This window comes from Nycticebus coucang, chromosome 7, assembly GCF_027406575.1.
Source record: "Nycticebus coucang isolate mNycCou1 chromosome 7, mNycCou1.pri, whole genome shotgun sequence".
NCBI lineage: Eukaryota > Metazoa > Chordata > Mammalia > Primates > Lorisidae > Nycticebus > Nycticebus coucang.
Genome location: NC_069786.1, coordinates 27050591 through 27068005, shown reverse-complemented (window position 1 = coordinate 27068005; position 17415 = coordinate 27050591). Strand labels below are relative to the sequence as shown.

General features: G+C 38.4%; 1 protein-coding gene and 1 long non-coding RNA gene across 9 annotated transcripts in view; one reads left to right on the top strand and one right to left on the bottom strand.

Moving 5' to 3' along the window:
• LOC128589909 (uncharacterized) overlaps window positions 1-17415 on the top strand; it is a 65621-nt gene that overhangs the window by 22306 nt on the left and 25900 nt on the right. The window lies entirely within an intron of this gene.
• The window catches only part of ACMSD (aminocarboxymuconate semialdehyde decarboxylase), a 69647-nt gene continuing 59270 nt past the window's right edge, over window positions 7039-17415 (bottom strand). For 2 of the 8 annotated variants that reach the window (XM_053596780.1, XM_053596785.1), the window contains 2 exons: window positions 16354-16452; window positions 12033-12260 (listed from right to left, as the gene is read on the bottom strand). In XM_053596780.1, the coding sequence (XP_053452755.1) occupies window positions 12198-12260; window positions 16354-16452 (162 nt within the window). In that variant the 3' untranslated portion in view covers window positions 12033-12197. Of the gene's footprint in view, window positions 10066-12032; window positions 12261-16353; window positions 16453-17415 lie in introns of those variants that run through there. The other 6 variants (XM_053596781.1, XR_008381156.1, XM_053596779.1 and 3 more) reach the window with 6 other exon arrangements.

Genomic DNA, 17415 nt, shown 5'->3' with positions numbered 1-17415 from the left:
TGAGTTCTCTATAGATCCTAGTTATCAAGCTTTTGTCTGATTGAAAATATGCAAATATCCTTTCCTATTGTGTAGGTTGTCTCTTTGCTTTGGTTATTGTCTCCTTAGCTGTACAGAAGCTTTTCAGTTTAATGAAGTCCTATTTGTTTATTTTTGTTGTTGTTGCCATTGCCATGGCAGTCTTCTTCATGAAGTCTTTCCCCAGGCCAATATCTTCCAGTGTTTTTCCTATGCTTTCTTGGAGGATTTTTATTGTTTCATGCCTTAAATTTAAGTCCTTTATCCATCTTGAATCAATTATTGTGAGTGGGGAAAGGTGTGGGTCCAGTTTCAGTCTTTTACATGTAGACATCCAGTTCTCCCAAGACCATTTATTGAATAGGGAGTCTTTCCCCCAAGATATGTTCTTGTTTGGTTTATCAAAGATTAGGTGGTTGTAAAATGTTAGTTTCATTTCTTGGTTTTCAATTCAATTCCAAGTGTCTATGTCTCTGTTTTTGTGCCAGTACCATGCTGTCTTGAGCACTATGGCTTTGTAGTACAGACTAAAATCTGGTATGCTGATGCCCCCAGCTTTATTTTTGTTACAGAGAACTGCCTTAGCTATACGGGGTTTTTTCCGGTTCCATACAAAACGCAGAATCATTTTTTCCAAATCTTGAAAGTACGATGTTGGTATTTTGATAGGAATGGCATTGAATAGGTAGATTGCTTTGGGAAGTATAGACATTTTAACAATGTTGATTCTTCCCATCCATGAGCATGGTATGTTCTTCCATTTGTTATTATCCTCTGCTATTTCCTTTCTGAGGAGTTCATAGTTTTCTTTATAGAGGTCCTTCACCTCCTTCGTTAGGTATATTCCTAGGTATTTCATTTTCTTTGAAACTATGGTGAAGGGAGTCGTGTCCTTAATTAGCTTCTCATCTTGACTGTTATTGGTGTACACAAAGGCTACTGACTTGTGGACATTGATTTTATATCCTGAAACATTACTGTATTTTTTGATGACTTCTAGGAGTCTTGTGGTTGAGTCTTTGGGGTTCTCTAAGTATAAGATCATGTCGTCAGCAAAGAGGGAGAGTTTGACCTCCTCTGCTCCCATTTGGATTCCCTTTATTTCCTTGTCTTGCCTAATTGTATTGGCTAGAACTTCCAGCACTACGTTGAATAGTAAAGGTGACAGAGGACAACCTTGTCTGGTTCCAGTTCTAAGAGGAAAAGCTTTGAGTTTTACTCCATTCAGTAAAATATTGGCTGTGGGTTTGTCATAGATAGCTTCAATCAGTTTTAGAAATGTGCCACCTATGCCTATACTCTTCAGTGTTCTAATTAGAAAAGGATGCTAGATTTTATCAAATGCTTTTTCTGCATCTATTGAGAGGATCATGTGATCTTTATTTTTGCCTCTGTTAATATGGTGGATAACGTTTATAGACTTGCGTATGTTAAACCAGCCTTGCATCCCTGGGATGAAGCCTACTTGATCATGATGAATGACTTTTTTGATGAAAAGCTGTAATCTATTGGCTAGGATTTTGTTCAGAATTTTTGTGTCTATATTCATGAGTGAGATTGGTCTGAAATTCTCCTTTTTGTTTGGGTCTTTTCCTGGTTTTGGTATCAGGGTGATGTTTGCTTCATAGAATGTGTTGGGGAAGATTCCTTCTTCCTCAATTTTTTGGAATAATTTCTGCAGTACAGGAATAAGCTCTTCCTTGAAGGTTTGATAGAATTCTGGAGTGAAGCCATCTGGACCAGGGCATTTTTTGGTTGGAAGATTTTTTATTGTTTCTTTGATCTCAGTGCTTGAAATTGGTCTGTTCAGGAGCTCTATTTCTTCCTGGCTGAGGCTAGGGAGAGGGTGTGATTCCAAATATTGATCCATTTCTTTCACATTGTCAAATTTCTGGGCATAGAGTGTCTGGTAGTATTCAGAGATGATCTCTTGTATCTCTGTGGGATCAGTTGTTATTTCCCCTTTATCATTTCTGATTGAGGTTACTAGAGATTTTACTTTTCTATTCCTCGTTAGTCTGGCCAATGGTTTATCTATTTTATTTATTTTTTCAAAAAACCAACTCCTTGTTTCATTAATTTTCTGAATGATTCTTTTGTTTTCAATTTCATTGATCTCTGATTTGATTTTGGATATTTCTTTTCTTCTACTGAGTTTAGGCTTAGATTGTTCTTCTTTTTCCAATTCCATAAGATCTCTTGTGAGATTGTTGATGTGCTCTCTTTCTGTTTTTCGAATGTAGGCGTCTAAAGCGATGAATTTTCCTCTCAAAACTGCTTTTGCAGTATCCCACAGGGTTTGGTAGCTTGTGTCTTCATTGTTGTTATGCTCAAGGAAGTTATGCTCATTGTTGTTATGCTCAAGCTTGTGTCTTCATTGTTGTTATGCTCAAGGAAGTTTTATTTCTTCCTGCACCCATCTGTTATTCAACAGAAGATTGTTTAATTTCCATGCCTTTGGGTGGGGTCGAGCATTTTTGTTAGAGTTGAGTTCCACCTTTAGTGCCTTATGGTCTGAGAAGATACAAGGTAAAATTTCAATTCTTTTGATTCTGTTGATATTTGTTTTGTGTCCCAGGATATGATCAATTTTGGAGAATGTTCCATGGGGTGATGAGAAGAATGTATATTCTATATCTTTGGGATGGAGTGTTCTATATGCGTCTTTCAAGCACAGCTGTTCTAGGGTCTCATTTAAATCTCTTATATCTTTGTTTAATTTCTGTTTAGAGGATCTGTCCAGCTCTGTAAGAGGAGTGTTAAGGTCCCCTGTTATGATGGTATTATCAGATATCATATTGCTCAGACTGAGTAAGGTCTGTTTCAAGAATCTGGGAGCATTTAAATTGGGTGCATAAATATTTAGAATTGAAATATCTTCTTGTTGTATTTTTCCCTTGACCAATATAAAGTGACCATCTTTGTCTTTTTTGACTTTAGTTGCTTTCAATCCACATGTATCTGAAAATAAGATTGCAACTCCTCTTTTCTTCTGAATTCCATTTGCCTGAAAAATTGTCTTCCAACCCTTGACTCGGAGCTTTAATTTGTCTTTTGAAGCCAGGTGTGTTTCTTGCAGACAGCAAATGGATGGCTTGTGTTTTTTAATCCAGTCAACCAATCTATGTCTCTTCAGTGGGGAATTCAAGCCATTAACATTTATTGAGATAATTGATAAGTACGGTAGTATTCTATTTGTCTTATTTTGTGAGAGTCCATTGCTTAGTTTTATCTTTTGCATCAGTGTGGAGGTTAGGTTCTGTCCTTTAATTTCTGAGTTCTTACTTTGCTGCTGATCCATTGTGATGGTCAGTGTGTAGAACAGGTTGAAGTATTTCCTGTAGAGCTGGTCTTGTTGTGGCGAATTTCCTCAATGTTTGTATATCCATAAATGATTTGATTTCTCCGTCAATTTTGAAGCTTAGCTTAGCAGGGTACAGAATTCTGGGCTGGAAATTGTTCTGTTTAAGTAGATTAAAGGTAGATGACCATTGTCTTCTTGCTTGGAAAGTTTCATTAGAGAAGTCTGAGGTCACTCTGATGGATTTGCCCCTGTAGGTCAACTGGCGCTTACTCCTGGCAGCTTGCAGAGTCTTTTCTTTTGTCTTGACTTTGGACAGGTTCATCACAATGTGTCTTGGAGAAGCTCGGTTAGAGTTGAGGTGACCTGGGGTCCGATATCCCTCTGAAAGCAGTGTGTCAGAATCTTTGGTGATATTTGGGAAATTTTCTTTTATAATATTCTCTAGTATGGCTTCCATTCCTCTGGGGCATTCTTCTTCCCCTTCTGGAATTCCTATAACTCGTATGTTGGAACGCTTCATAAAGCCCATAATTCTGACAGTGAACATTCTGCTTTCTCTCTCTTCTTTTCTGCCTCTTTTACTATCTGAGTTATCTCAAGAACTTTGTCTTCTAACTGTGAAATTCTTTCTTCTGCATGGTCTAACCTGTTGCTGATACTTTCCATTGCATCTTTAAGTTCCCTAATTGACTGTTTCAGTTACTTCAGCTCTGCCATATCCTTTTTATATTCTTCATATCGTTCATCTCTTATTTGATTCTGTTTTTGAATTTCCTTTTGGTTATTTTCCACTTTATTAGCAGTTTCCTTCATTGTTTCCATCATTTCTTTCATTGTTTTCAACATGTGTATTCTAAATTCCCTTTCTGTCATTCCTAACATTTGTTTATAGGTGGAATCCTCTGTAGTAGCTACCTCATGGTCCCTTGGCGGGGTTGTTCTGGGCTGGTTCTTCATGTTGCCTGGAGTTTTCTGCTGATTCTTCCTCATGGGTGATTTCTTTTATCTGTTTCCTTGCCCTAATTTTCCTTTCACTTCCTCTTGCTCTTTAAGTTCTCGTGCTTGTGGACTAAGGGTTACAGGACCAGAAGGGTGAGAAGGTTGAAGAGCAAAAAAGGGATGAAAGAAAGGAGGACCGAGTGTTAAGAAAAAAAAAGAAAAATAGAGAAAGGAGAGGGGGTGGGTAAAAGGAATATTGACAAAAAGAAGAGAGGCACAGAAAGAGGGAGACAGAGCAATATAGGTGTACAGTAGGGTACTTTGATACAATCTTAAAAAAAAACCACCTTCTGGTGGTGCCCAGTTGGGTGGTTCCCTTGAGGTCAGCAGCTCTTTGTTAACCTGATCAGACACAGTACCCCACCCCCACCAAGTAGAGAGGAAAGACAAAAATGCTATAAATCAAACCAAAACAAGCAAACAGAAAACTTTACGGGATAAAATTGGGTGGAAAACCAAATAATAGCGGTAGGAACACTAACAAAAATGAAGTTCTAATTATTGAAATAGGCAGCAATGGGAAATTATAATTAAACTAGAAAAATTGAGAAAGAAAAATGATCTGTATGGAAAAAGTTGAACTTAAAAAACAAAACAACATCAACAATATCAAAATAAACAAAAAAACCCAACCAAACCAAAAGAAAAAACACAACCAAAAACAAAGCAGTATGTATATGTTACTGAGTATTGTCTGGGCAACACGTGGTCTTCTGGGGTATGAGATGTTAATCACAGTTCTGATACGACTGGAGGCTGCTAGTTTCTCAAACCCCAGCAGGTAAACACCCTAAATCTCTCTTCAGCCCACTTAAAAGGCACTTTGAACTTGTTCATTGGCTGAGCAGAAGCTTTCCCAGGGAAGTGCTTGTCGCTGGAATCACTGCTGGAGTGGCTATCCACTTACCCTGTGTGCCAAAACTGGTCTTCCTCTGCCCCTGAGGGTTAGGGCTGCAAGGCGCCTCAGACCTCGCCCTTAGGCTACTTGGTCGCTGGGTTACCAGCTCCCACCCAATTCTAGCTCTGGAACCCTGAGAGCGGAGCTTGCCGGGGCAGATCGCGCACAATGGCTGCCTGTGACCCAGAGCCAAACACTGTTAGCTCCGTCTGGCTCAGCGGCTCAGACTTGGGCCCTAGACAACGGCCAAAGTTCTCCGCACTCCCGCTCAGGCTCTCCCCAAGGCAGTTCAGCTGAGTGCCAAGTCCAAAGACACCAAAGCAGTTCACAGGTAAGGCCTTTCTGGTTTGCAGTCTCGCTGCTACTGAACTTACAGTTGCGGCGGGTTTAGACGATTGAACACATGCAACCACTTGCCGGTTTTCCACTGTTTTAGTCCTCCTTTTGGGGTCCAGAAGTGTCTCGCTGACTCCCTGTATCCTCTCAGGGGTGATGATAGGCAGATCCCACCAGCCAGAGATGCCTGGAGTCCTATCTCCCCAGACCACGATGCCCAGATGCAAGGAAGCTGTTACTCGGCTGCCATCTTGCTCTTCCTTCCTTCCTTCCTTCCTTCCTTCCTTCCTTCCTTCCTTCCTTCCTTCCTTCCTTCCTTCCTTCCTTCCTTCCTTCCTTCCTTCCTTCTTTCTTTTCTTTTCTTTTCTTTTCTTTTCTTTCCCTCTCTCCCTCCCTCCCTCCCTCCCTCCCTCCCTTCCTTCCTTCCTATCGTCACGGGGCACCATACACTGGTTTTATATACCATTTGACATATTTTCATCGCACTGGTTAACATAGCCTTCCTGGCATTTTCTTAGTTACTGTGTTAAGACATTTATATTCTACTTTTACTAAGTTTCACATGTACCCTTGTAAGATGCACTGCAGGTGTAATCCCACCAATCACCCTCCCTCCGCCCATCCTCCACCCTCCCTCCCCTTCCTCTCCCCCTTCCCCATATTCTTAGGTTATAACTGGGTTATAGCTTTCATATGAAAGCCATAATTAGTTTCATAGTAGGGCTGAGTACATGGAATACTTTTTCTTCCATTCTTAAGATACTTTACTAAGAAGAATATGTTCCAGCTCCATCCATGTAAACATGAAAGAGGTAAAGTCTCCATCTTTCTTTAAGGCTGCATAATATTCCATGGTGTACATATACCACAATTTATTAATCCATTCGTGGATTGATGCCCAAGCTTGTCTTAAACTCCTGGGCTCAAGCAATCCTAATTGGACTATAAGCACAACTGAGGGCAGGAATTTCATATATATATATATATATATATTTTTTTCTTTTTACTCTATTCCAGCACTTACCATGGTTCTTGGCTTTTAATAAATAAGTCCTCTTTACCTAACCAACTCAATGCATGTAACCTACATCTTTGTACCCTCAATGAATCCCAAACAATATAACCCCCTCCAAAACCCCCAAATAAACAAATAAGTCCTCAATGAGTTTTGTTGAATTCATAAGGAAATGAAGGCATAGTTCCTGCTCTCCTGGATTTCCTAATCCAGGCTACAGGGAAGAAAGCAATTGCAATTCAAAATGAGAGGTATGCTGTATTAGAGACAGCAGAACAATTTTGAAGAGAGAGCAGTACTAAGCAATTAAATCCCAAAGCCTCAAAAAGACCGCTTTGGGTCCTGAGGAATTCTAACAGAGAGAGTAATATAATCAAATACATTGGAAAATTTTCTCTGGCAGCAGGGTGGAAAATGGATTATACCAGACCAAGCCCAGGGGCAAGCATACAAATAAGGGAAGATTTCAATAGTCCTGTTGAGAGATGAAGACCTGAGTTTAGTTGGAAGCCACAGAAAAGAAAGAATAGATAAGAAATAAAAAGACAGAATTGGTAGAATCTATTGGATTTAATAGCATATTTGGTATGGATAAGGTAGAGGATTTAGACCACTGGGTGATTGCATTAATCAGGGTTGGGACTGTGGGAAGTAGAGTCAAGCATATGGTTCCATATAAAATACCATTGTGTTGTAGCTTTGATTTTTTAAAATTTTATGCATAAAGCTGTTAGGACTTCTTGAAACATTGTCTTCTCTTTATTCCTGAATACATTTCCTGACTTTCCTCCTGTCTCACAGGCTGTTGTGCTGGGAACAAAGCTGGGTCCTCCATGTGACTTCTAAGTGTTGATGAGTCCTAGGAATCAGTCCTGGGTTCTTTTGGTTCTCTGCTTACTTTTTTGCCAGGTGATTTCATCTAGTCTCATTTATTTCATTTCATTTTTAGTATTATTTTAGAGATAGGATCCTCTCTGTCACCTAGGCTAGAGTGCAGTGGAACAATCATAGCTTGAACTCCTGGCTCAAGTGATCCTCCAGCCTTGGCTTCCCAAAGTGCTAGGATTTACAGGCAGGAGCCACTGCACCTGACCTGGTCTCATTTCTTTTTTTTTTCTTTTTTTTTTATTTTTAATATTCTTTAAGAGATGGGGTCACTATGTTGCCCCCATAGTGTTGTCTTAAACTCCTGGGCTCAAGCAATCCTCCCACCTCATCTTTCCAAAGTATGGGATTATAGGCCTCTGTGCCCAGCAGAACTTCTCCTCTTACTTTTCTCTCTATATCTCAAGAATGAGCAATTCAATTCTTTGATCAGACTAGAAATCTTGATGTCATTTTATTTAGTTTGTTTATCTATTTATAGAGATGAGGTAATTTCTTTTTTTTATTATTAATATTAAATCATAGCTGTGGAGGTCATTTCTTTAAATCCCTTCTATACAGGCTTGGTGCCTATAGATCAGTCATTAGGGCACCAGCCACATACACCGGGGCTGGCGGGATTGAACCCAGCAGGGCCTGCTAAACAACAATGACATCTACAACAAAAAACTAGCCAGGTGTTGTGGCGGGCACCTGTAGTCCCAGCTACCTGGGAGGCTGGGACAAAAGAATCACTTGAGCCCAAGAGTCTGTGGTTGCTCTTAGCTGTGACACTACAGCACTCTACTGAGGGCGACATAGTGAGACTGTCTCAAAAAAAAAAGAAAAAAAAGAAATACCTTTTATACGTTGGTGACTTTCCCCCTCTCTCTTGAGCTCTCCAGGATAGTATACTCACCCGCTTACTTGACATTCCTACTCAAATGTCTAAGAGGAGTCTGAAATGTAACCAATCCAACTAGAAAAGTGTTTCTTCCCAAGCCTATTTCTCTCCTATTCTTCATCATAGTAAATGGTAATATGTCTAACCAGCTGCTCAAGTAAAAAATCTGGGAGTCCAGGCATCTAAATCTAAAGTAGGGATGAGTTTAACACTATTAACTACATGTCAAAACATAAATGTCCCCAGGAATTGTGTGCTCAGAAAATTCACAGTTAGAAAACCCTTCCCAACAGCCAGAATTCACTCATATCTTCTAGTACTTGCACAGTTTAGCTTTTTATAGTTAAATCTTTGATCCAATTAGAGTTGCCATTTATCTTTATGTATGATGTAGGAAGTCAATCTGATTTTATTGCAGCATCAATATTGCAGAAAGTAATTACAAGATATTGGAAATTATCTAAATGTCCAAATATAGGAGACTGATTGAATAAACCGTGGAGCACACACATGTACATATACACACCTAGGAGGCAACCTTGATTCCTTCCCTTCCTTTCCTCCCTCTTCCTCACATTCAGTGCATCATTAAATGCTGTCGGTTCTACCTGCAAACATGTCTCACCATCCCCATTCTAGGGTTCTTGCCCAAGTCACCATCATTTATTTCTTGCTTAATCTCTCTAATTCTTTTCTGGCTGCTTTTATTAATAATAATTTTCTATATAGCTATTAATATATATGGTTTTTGTAAAAAATAAACATAAGTTAGAGTATGACACAGACCATTTAAAAATTTCCAGTGGCTTCCTATGACACTTAATATGAAAATACAAACCCTTGGTCATATTCTACTGATCTGGCTGACCTGTTGGTGTTACCTCCTCCTTCTCTTTCCCTTGCTTACAAACTCCAGTCTCAAATAAGCTCTTTCCTGCCTTGGAGCCTGTGCACTTTGCTTGGAATTCTCCATTCTATCATTTAAATCTAAGTTCAAAGTCTTTAAAGAGAATTTCTTTAGCCCCACAATTTAATATTTTATCTCTCCTCTTTATCACATGTTCCACTCTTAATTTCTTTGTAGTTTTTATCAGTATAAGAAAAATTTCCTTTCTTCTTTCCTTCTTCTGTTCCTTCTTTTTCTTCCTCCTTCCTTTATTCATTTATATTTCTTACTCTCTAGATTATAAGCTTTGTCAGAGAAGAAATTTCATCCTTTTTGTTTACTTGTGGCATGCCTGGAGCATTCCTATAGTTTTGGGACAGTAATTAAAAAAGCATTCTGTGAATATGAATATACCCATTCACTATATATGATATTGAATAAAGTGATCAGGTTACTTTTTATAGTGAAACAGTCATTACACACCATTATGTTCAAAGTGCTCAAATATAGAATATTTGAAAAGGTGTAGTCATTTCCCCCAAAAATTGGAGGAGAAAAACATGAACATATGCTTCATGTTGTTGTTTTGTTCAACTTTGTTTTTCTTTGTAGGCAGATAGGAGTAATAAGCAGAGCAGTGGGTGGGTAAAATCCTGGAAAGCATCAGGAGGAGCAAGAAGAGGATGGGAGAATGAACTATATAAAGTGAAAATAATGGGATTGGCATAGTTAAGTAAGGAGACTGAGGTAGGAGAATCGTGGAAGCCCAAGAGCTGGAGGTTGCTGTGAGTCCTGTGATGTCATGGCACTCTACCAAGGGCGGTAAAGTGAGACTCTGTCTCTACAAAAAAAAAAAAAAAAATTAGATTTCTTCTTTATTTTGGAGAGAGGTCAGCACAAATTACATGTCAATACTCTACTCTTGATTTTCTGGGCTAATGGAAGGGAAAAGAAGAATGAATGAGTCCAAAGTCAGAGGACAGTTTTGAAAGGTTATATTTTATTTTGGAATTCAGCCAGAGGTACATGAAGCACAGATGTAGTTCACCCCTCCCAAGGCCAAGTTCCTTTTCAGCAGCCAAAGTGGGACCATAAATGAAGTGAAGAGAACAAGGCCACCCTGGTATTGCCCTGCTCACTTTCCATAGCTGACTTTATATATTCTGCTCAGTATTGTTTTGTTTTGTTTTGTCTTTTTTTTTTTTAGCGAGTGTCTCACTCTGTTGTCCAGGCTAGAGTGCTATGACATCAGCCTTGCTCAGAACAACTTCAAACTCCTGGATTTGAGTGGTCTTCCTGCCTCAGCCTCTTGATAGCTGGGACTAGAGGCACCCACCATAATACCTGGCTAATTTTTCTGTTCTTAGTATGATGGGTGAAAGGCTTAAATGATGGCACCCAGAGATGAGGCTACACAGAGGAGATGTTCAAGCCAGGTTTGTTGAAAGGGGAGGGTGACCTGCCTGGGCAGTGCAAAGATATTGCCTGCACTGGGGGTTTGGGGGGCAGTTAGAAACCACTTTTATATGGGGGGTATGGGGGGTGGGTGGACACATTCCACAGGTTTCCTGTCAGGTTAGGGTCTTTGGTGTGAACTTCTGGGGGTAGGGCTAGCTAGATCCTTGGAGTCTTTGTCTGAGGAGGAGAGGAGGAGGGGAAAAGGGTTTGTGTGTGCTTGCCTTAGGGCCCCCCAAACAATCAGATCTACTCTTGCTCAGGCTGATCTCTGAACTCAAGAGATTATCCCCCATGGCCTCCCAGAGTGTTAGGATTGCAAGTATGAGCCACCGTGCCTAGCCTCCACTCAGTATCTTAAAAGAGCTTCTGGTAAAAGTAAATGCAGACTAGAACTTTTTTTCAGAACGCGTAAATCTCATTCAGTCAGAAATCACAGCTACATTCCCATAGTTTTGCTTTCCTGTCTATTTCCTGTCCTCTATCCCTAAAAATACCTTATCCATCCTCCTAGAATCAGCCCAAGTTCCAACCTCTGTGAAGATCTGCTCAACACTTTGAGACCAAAGCGAATTCCACTCACCAGAACTTCTTTGACAATCATGTTGTATTGCTTAGTAATTATTCCATGAACATGTGTCTTGCTTCCTAATTGGGCTGGAAATTACTTGAGGTTGTGCATATTCTATAGGTATTGTTATGCCCCAACTCCATCTTGCTAAGGGCTTTCAACACTCCCCCTTTAGAGTCTAGTAATAACTGCAAAACACCAGCTTCCCCTTTGAAGGACTCCCCTTACTAGGTGTTGGTTCTTGTCATATTCAGCTTGCATTAAGGACTCCCCCCTCCCTTATCGAAAGCCCGTTATAAAAGCTTTCCATCCCTGCTTCTAGGTGATTTTGAGAGACTTTGAGGTGTGAGTCTGCTCTCAGCCTGGCTGATCAATAAAGGACCCTTGCTTAATTTGGACTCAGTGTGCTGGCGTTTCTCTATTCCACTTGCTTCGGGTATAACAGGATGCCTTTTATTTTGTGGAGGTTAAAGTATTCCCAGATCAGTTTTGAGCTAATGGAAGGTGTGAGGTGAATTAAACAGGTTATTTGAGTAATTCACATATTTTTACCCAAAATGAAGAACCTCCATAGGTAGGTGAGGTATTAGTCTTTCTTCATGTAAATCATTAATGACATTTTGTTTCTTAATTCTTTGGGATTAATTAAAAAGACACTGGGAAAATCATTTTTGTTTTTTAAATACTCAATTGGTATTATCTTAATTTTCTTTGATAAAAATTTTTTTTGATTTGCACACGAAATAATTTTTGATTTGCACGTGAAATAATGTACTGCTTTTCAGAATGAAAGTACTTGTGAATCATTTTTGTTGTGAATAATTTAGGATATTTGGGATATTCTATTTCTAAAATAGTTCAAAATAAGATTTTAGTAGTAAGTGTATGATATATATTTCAAAACAAAAAGGAAATATCTTTTTGAAAGCTTGCCTTTTCAAATTCAATCATTCAAATTGTTTCCTCTCAAGACCTAAAAATTCCAGGGCATTTCCAGCTTTAAGTTTATCCTAAAAAAAAAAAAAGAAAGGTTTTATTTTAATGAATTATTGGTTGTTTTTAAAGTATTGTTTTGAGTGTCTTTATCAACTCCCTATAGGAGAGAAAAATATAGGTTATACAGTGAATCTCTTCACAAAATCCTCTTGTTCCACATTTTGCTCACTGCTTGAAATCTAAATTTGAAATGATTGTAGGAGAGGAAGAGACTTCTAAAGAAGAGAGCCCTCCTTAGGAAATGACCTTCTTTGGAAACCTTGAGTGACCCTCTAGTGCACGGGTGTCCAATCCACAGCCCTGGGGCCACATACATGCTGATTTTGTGAGAACTTTAAAAAAAATTTTCAGATTAATATGAGGATACAAATGATTAGGTTACGTTTCTAAGGTAAAGTTCAAGTTGTAGTTGAGCCCTTCATCCAGGGGGCATCCTATATACCCTTATATTGTGCACATAGGTGAGAACTTACCAATACCCTTTCCCTTTCTCTCCTTCCTCCTCCCAACTTGAATTAAATTGAGTTTTTCTCTTGTGTGGGCTTATATTCATTCGTTTACTGGTTTCGTATTAGTATTGAGTATATTGGATACTTGCTTTTCCATTCTTGTGATATTTTACTAAGAAGAATGTGCTTAGACTCCATCTAAGTAAATACAAAAAATCTACAGTCTCCATCTTTTTGTTCTGGCTGGATAGTGTTCCACCGTATACATATACTGCAGTTTATTAATCCATTCATGGGTTGATGGGTACTTGGGTTGCTTCCACATCTGGGCAATTGTGAATTGAACTGCAATAAACATTCTACTGTAAAAAGTCCTTGTGATAAAATGATCTTTTTTCCTTCTGGGTAGATATCTAGTAATGGGGATCGAATGGAAGATCTACTTTTAGTTGTTTGAGGATTCTGCATTCTTCTTTCCATAGAAGTTGTATTAGTTTACAGTTCCACGAGTAGTGTAAAAGTGTTTCCTTCTCTCTACATCCATGCCAGCATTTGCAGCTTGGGGATTTTGTGATGTAAGCTATTCTTACGGGGTTTAGGGAATATCTCAGAGTGGTTTTGACTTGTGTTTCTCTGATGATTAGGGACAATGAGCATTTTTTCATATGTGTGTTGACTGTTCATATGTCTTCTTCAGAGAAGTTTCTGTTAAGTCTGTGAGAACATTTTTTGCTTATCTATGTCAGATAGTATGCATGAACCTTTGTTTGCTAATCCCTTTTCATTAATGTTAGTGTATTTAATGTTTGTTCTGTCCCCAGCTTGTAAAAGACAGGTATGCAGGTAAGGGTGGAAGGAATGTGGGACATCCATACCATTAATGTATCTCTACATATGACCACTTCAGTGTTGTGGTGCAGGAAGACACTGCAATACTGTGGACTGAGAATTCTCCAAGAGGGGATTCTCCCTGACCAACCACAGGGAGGCGAGGGAAAAACAGTAAACTGGGAGAAATAGACATCATATTAGCCTGTAGAGGCTGATAGGTGCTGCCCTGATTCCAATTCTTGGGAGGTTTTTATTTAAGATTTTAGGGTGTGTGTTTACAGAATGAAGTAAACAGTTAATAGTCTCACATCTGAATCATCTCAGTGGTCTTTTGATTATGAAAAAGGGCATCAGGGTGGAGGCACTAAATCATAGAACAATTCTCAAGGGCAGAACTAAGTAGGTAACAAAGAAAGTTGGGGACTTGAGGATTTTCCATTCTTCTTTCCCGCCTTAAAGAATGGGAGAGGAATAGTTATGGTTACAGCCTTCAGGCTAGATTGTCTTGGCTCAAGAGTAATTTTTGTTTTTAATATTTATTTATTTATTTATTTATTTTTACTGAGACAGAGTCTCACTTTGTCACCCTGGGTAGAGTGCTGTGGTGTCATAGCTCACAGCAACCTCAAACTCTTGGGCTCAAGTGATTCTCTTGCCTCAGCCTCCTGAGTAGCTGGGACTACAGGCACCCACCACAATGTCCAGCTATTTTTTTTGTTTGTTTGTTTAGCAGGCCCGGGCTGGGTTTGAACCCACCAGCCCTGCTGGTGTATGTGGCTGGCACCCTAACCACTGAGCTACAGGCACTTAGCCAAGAGTAATTTTTAATCCCTTCCTAACTCTGTTGACATCCTGTCGCCATTAAACTACTGAATTTTACTCAAATGTACCAAAATAGTTTTCTGTCTATTCTGTATTCTGGTGAACATTCTGACCCCCCTCACCACTGTAGGCTTGCTGAGGGGGGGTAGTCTGAGGCCTAGGCATGCCTGCTTGCGTCATCTCAAGTGTCGGCACACTTCAAGGTTCTTACACAGCCTTGAAAAGTAGGTAATTTGAGGAAGGGACCTCTTACTAAAGGTTCTTCCCTCATGTATACTTGGGCCATCCTCCTCTAGAGGAAGAGTTCAGCAGTGACTGTTGGTACTGGGAGAAACCATTTGAAGGAGATAACCTTTGATGTTTTGGATAAAGATCTGATCCTGGTGTCAGGGGATTGGGGTTGCATCTACATACAATAACCCAACCTTTGACCAATCACTCAACGCCCAAGTCCTCCACATCTTCATGGTGGAATACATTTGCCTGTATACAGCAGTCCCCCCTTGTCTATGGGAGATACATTCCAAGACCCTCAGTGGATGCTTGAGACCACACATAGTACTGAATGCTATATACACTGTGCACAAGTTTCTTTTTCCTTCTTTACAACTTCATGGAGAGAAGATATTTTTTGGAGACAGAGTCTTACTCTGTGGCCCTGGGTTTAATATTAAACTATGACATCATAGTTCACAGCAACCTCAAACTCTTGCTTCAGCTTCCCTAGTAGCTGGGACTGCAGGTGCCCACCACAACACCCAGCTAATTTTTCTATTTTTAGTAGAGATGGGGTTTTGCTCTTTTCTCAGGCTGGTCTTGAATTCCTGAGTTCAAGCAATCTGCCTGTATTGGCCTCCCAGAGTTAGGATTACAGATGTAAGCCACCCTGCTGGGCTTGGAAACCATTTTTCTAAGTGAAATATCATAAGAATGGCGAAACAAACACATTATCCAATACCAAATTGGAACTAATTCATCAACACTTAAGTGCGCATATGAAAGAAAATCTCAATGAAGATGAAGCTGGGGGAAGGGCGGTGGAGGGGATGGGTAAATTCATACCTATTGGGTACAGTGCACAACTATCTGGGTGAAGGGTACACTTACATGTATAACTGATTCAATCTGTATAAATACAAACTATGTGAATAAACCATGTGTCCTGCCTAACATTCTGAAATTTTAAAAATATCCTTAAAAAGCCAAAAATTATGCAAAAGGATTATGACTAAGACTTATGTGAGATTTATTAAGAGTTTCTACATCTTCATATTTTCAGTTTTGGCTCTCTCCAATCCCTGGTAGTGATTGGTGGGTGAAGCCTTTAGGAAGAATTTGGTTTTTTGGAGGATAGGGTGGGAAAGAAGATGGCAAAGGAGAGGGAATCCAAAGACATATTTAAAATGTGTTTCATTTTAAATTTATCTTGGTTCAGGAATCTAAGGGGTAGACTAGGTAGTGGTAGTATTATAGCACATTTTAGTGCTATATCATTCAGCTATATCATTTAGTGCTATATCATTCAGCCACTTCAAAAATGAAATAAAAAAAATACAGTTACTTGAGGTTTATAATTCCTTGGGTCCTTTTAAATTAATACTTTAGTCTCAATATCCAAATAACTAGAGTCATTGTAACTTTTGAGATTGATGAATTGTAATGGAAATATTAAAGGAAAAATTTAGTTATTTTTCTTTTGATCCATTTAACATGCAGGCATATATGTGTAGTATTATGATATTTTCTTATAGTTTTCTTTCTAGGCTTTATAAATTTAGTTGTACTAGCCTGACTTTCAGCTTTGTACTAGCCTGACTTTCAGCTTTGTCACTTTTTTTTGCCCTTTGACAGTTTAGGTATTTCTGGAAAAAGAGTTAATAAGTCTAGGAATATTAAGTGTAACGGTTCCTCTGTTCTTTGTTACCAAGTATCAAAGTGCTCTAAAATGAAATCCAAGTATAGCAGGAAAACTCAGGAAGAAGACTGTTAAATAAAAGGCATATACCTTTGTTTCTTCATCAAATTCTTCCATGGACTCTATCAATTTTCCTGGTTCCAGCTCACCTAGTGGAAAGGGGTAATCAGTTCCCAAAATGACTTTATCCTAAAAAAAGAAAATATATTTTCATCTGTAATTTTGTAGAACATTGAAATTTTGTGAACAATTATATTTAATTATTACAGACATTCCTGTAATAAAATAAGTTTTTCTTCCTGATTAATAGAATATAAAACTGGTCCAAATTTTTAAAAATTTAAGGATTCAAATTTTATTCTGACTTTTTTTTCCACCAGGTGTCACTATTAGGTTTCCTAAAGTTGCAGTTCAACTCCATTCTTTGTCTATTTGAAATAACTGATAAACTGAAATATAAGAAATAGGTATTTGTTTCCTAAAACATATATTTAGATGAAATGAAGGAATCTGTCTTTCTTAGAATGATACATTGCAATTGATCTCACATTTTAAAAAACATACTAGAGTCGGAAAGGAAAAATTAAAAAAAAACAAATAACTGGATAAAAAGTAAAAAAAAAAAAAAAACCCAGATAATTCCTATCTCTATAAAATGGGTCAGGCTGTAATGATATAGTTTTGAATCTTCATTTGACATTTTATACAACAAAATATATAGGGTTTGTCAAACAACAAATGTGTTAGAATCAGGCAATGTGTTAGAATCTGGTCAAATAAACAGACATAGTCCTGTTCTCAGAGGACTCATAATCAAGTGAGAAAGAGAGGCATTAAATCAATAATGGTAGTTTTCCAAAATAACGTAAGACAAACATTTCCAACTAGAAATTTTACTTCTAGAAATGTATCCCATTTACACATTTGTAATGGAAACGTATACAAGGAAATTAATTGCAACATTGTTTATAACACCAAAAAAACTAGGCGACTGAATATCTAAAAATAAAATAAAATAAAAAAAAACTAGGCAATCTAAGAAAATGCCATGAAGGCTATGTTAATCAGTTTGATGAAATTATTTCAAACTGTATATAAAACCAGCACATTGTACCTCATGATTGCATTATTGTACACAGCTATGATTTAATA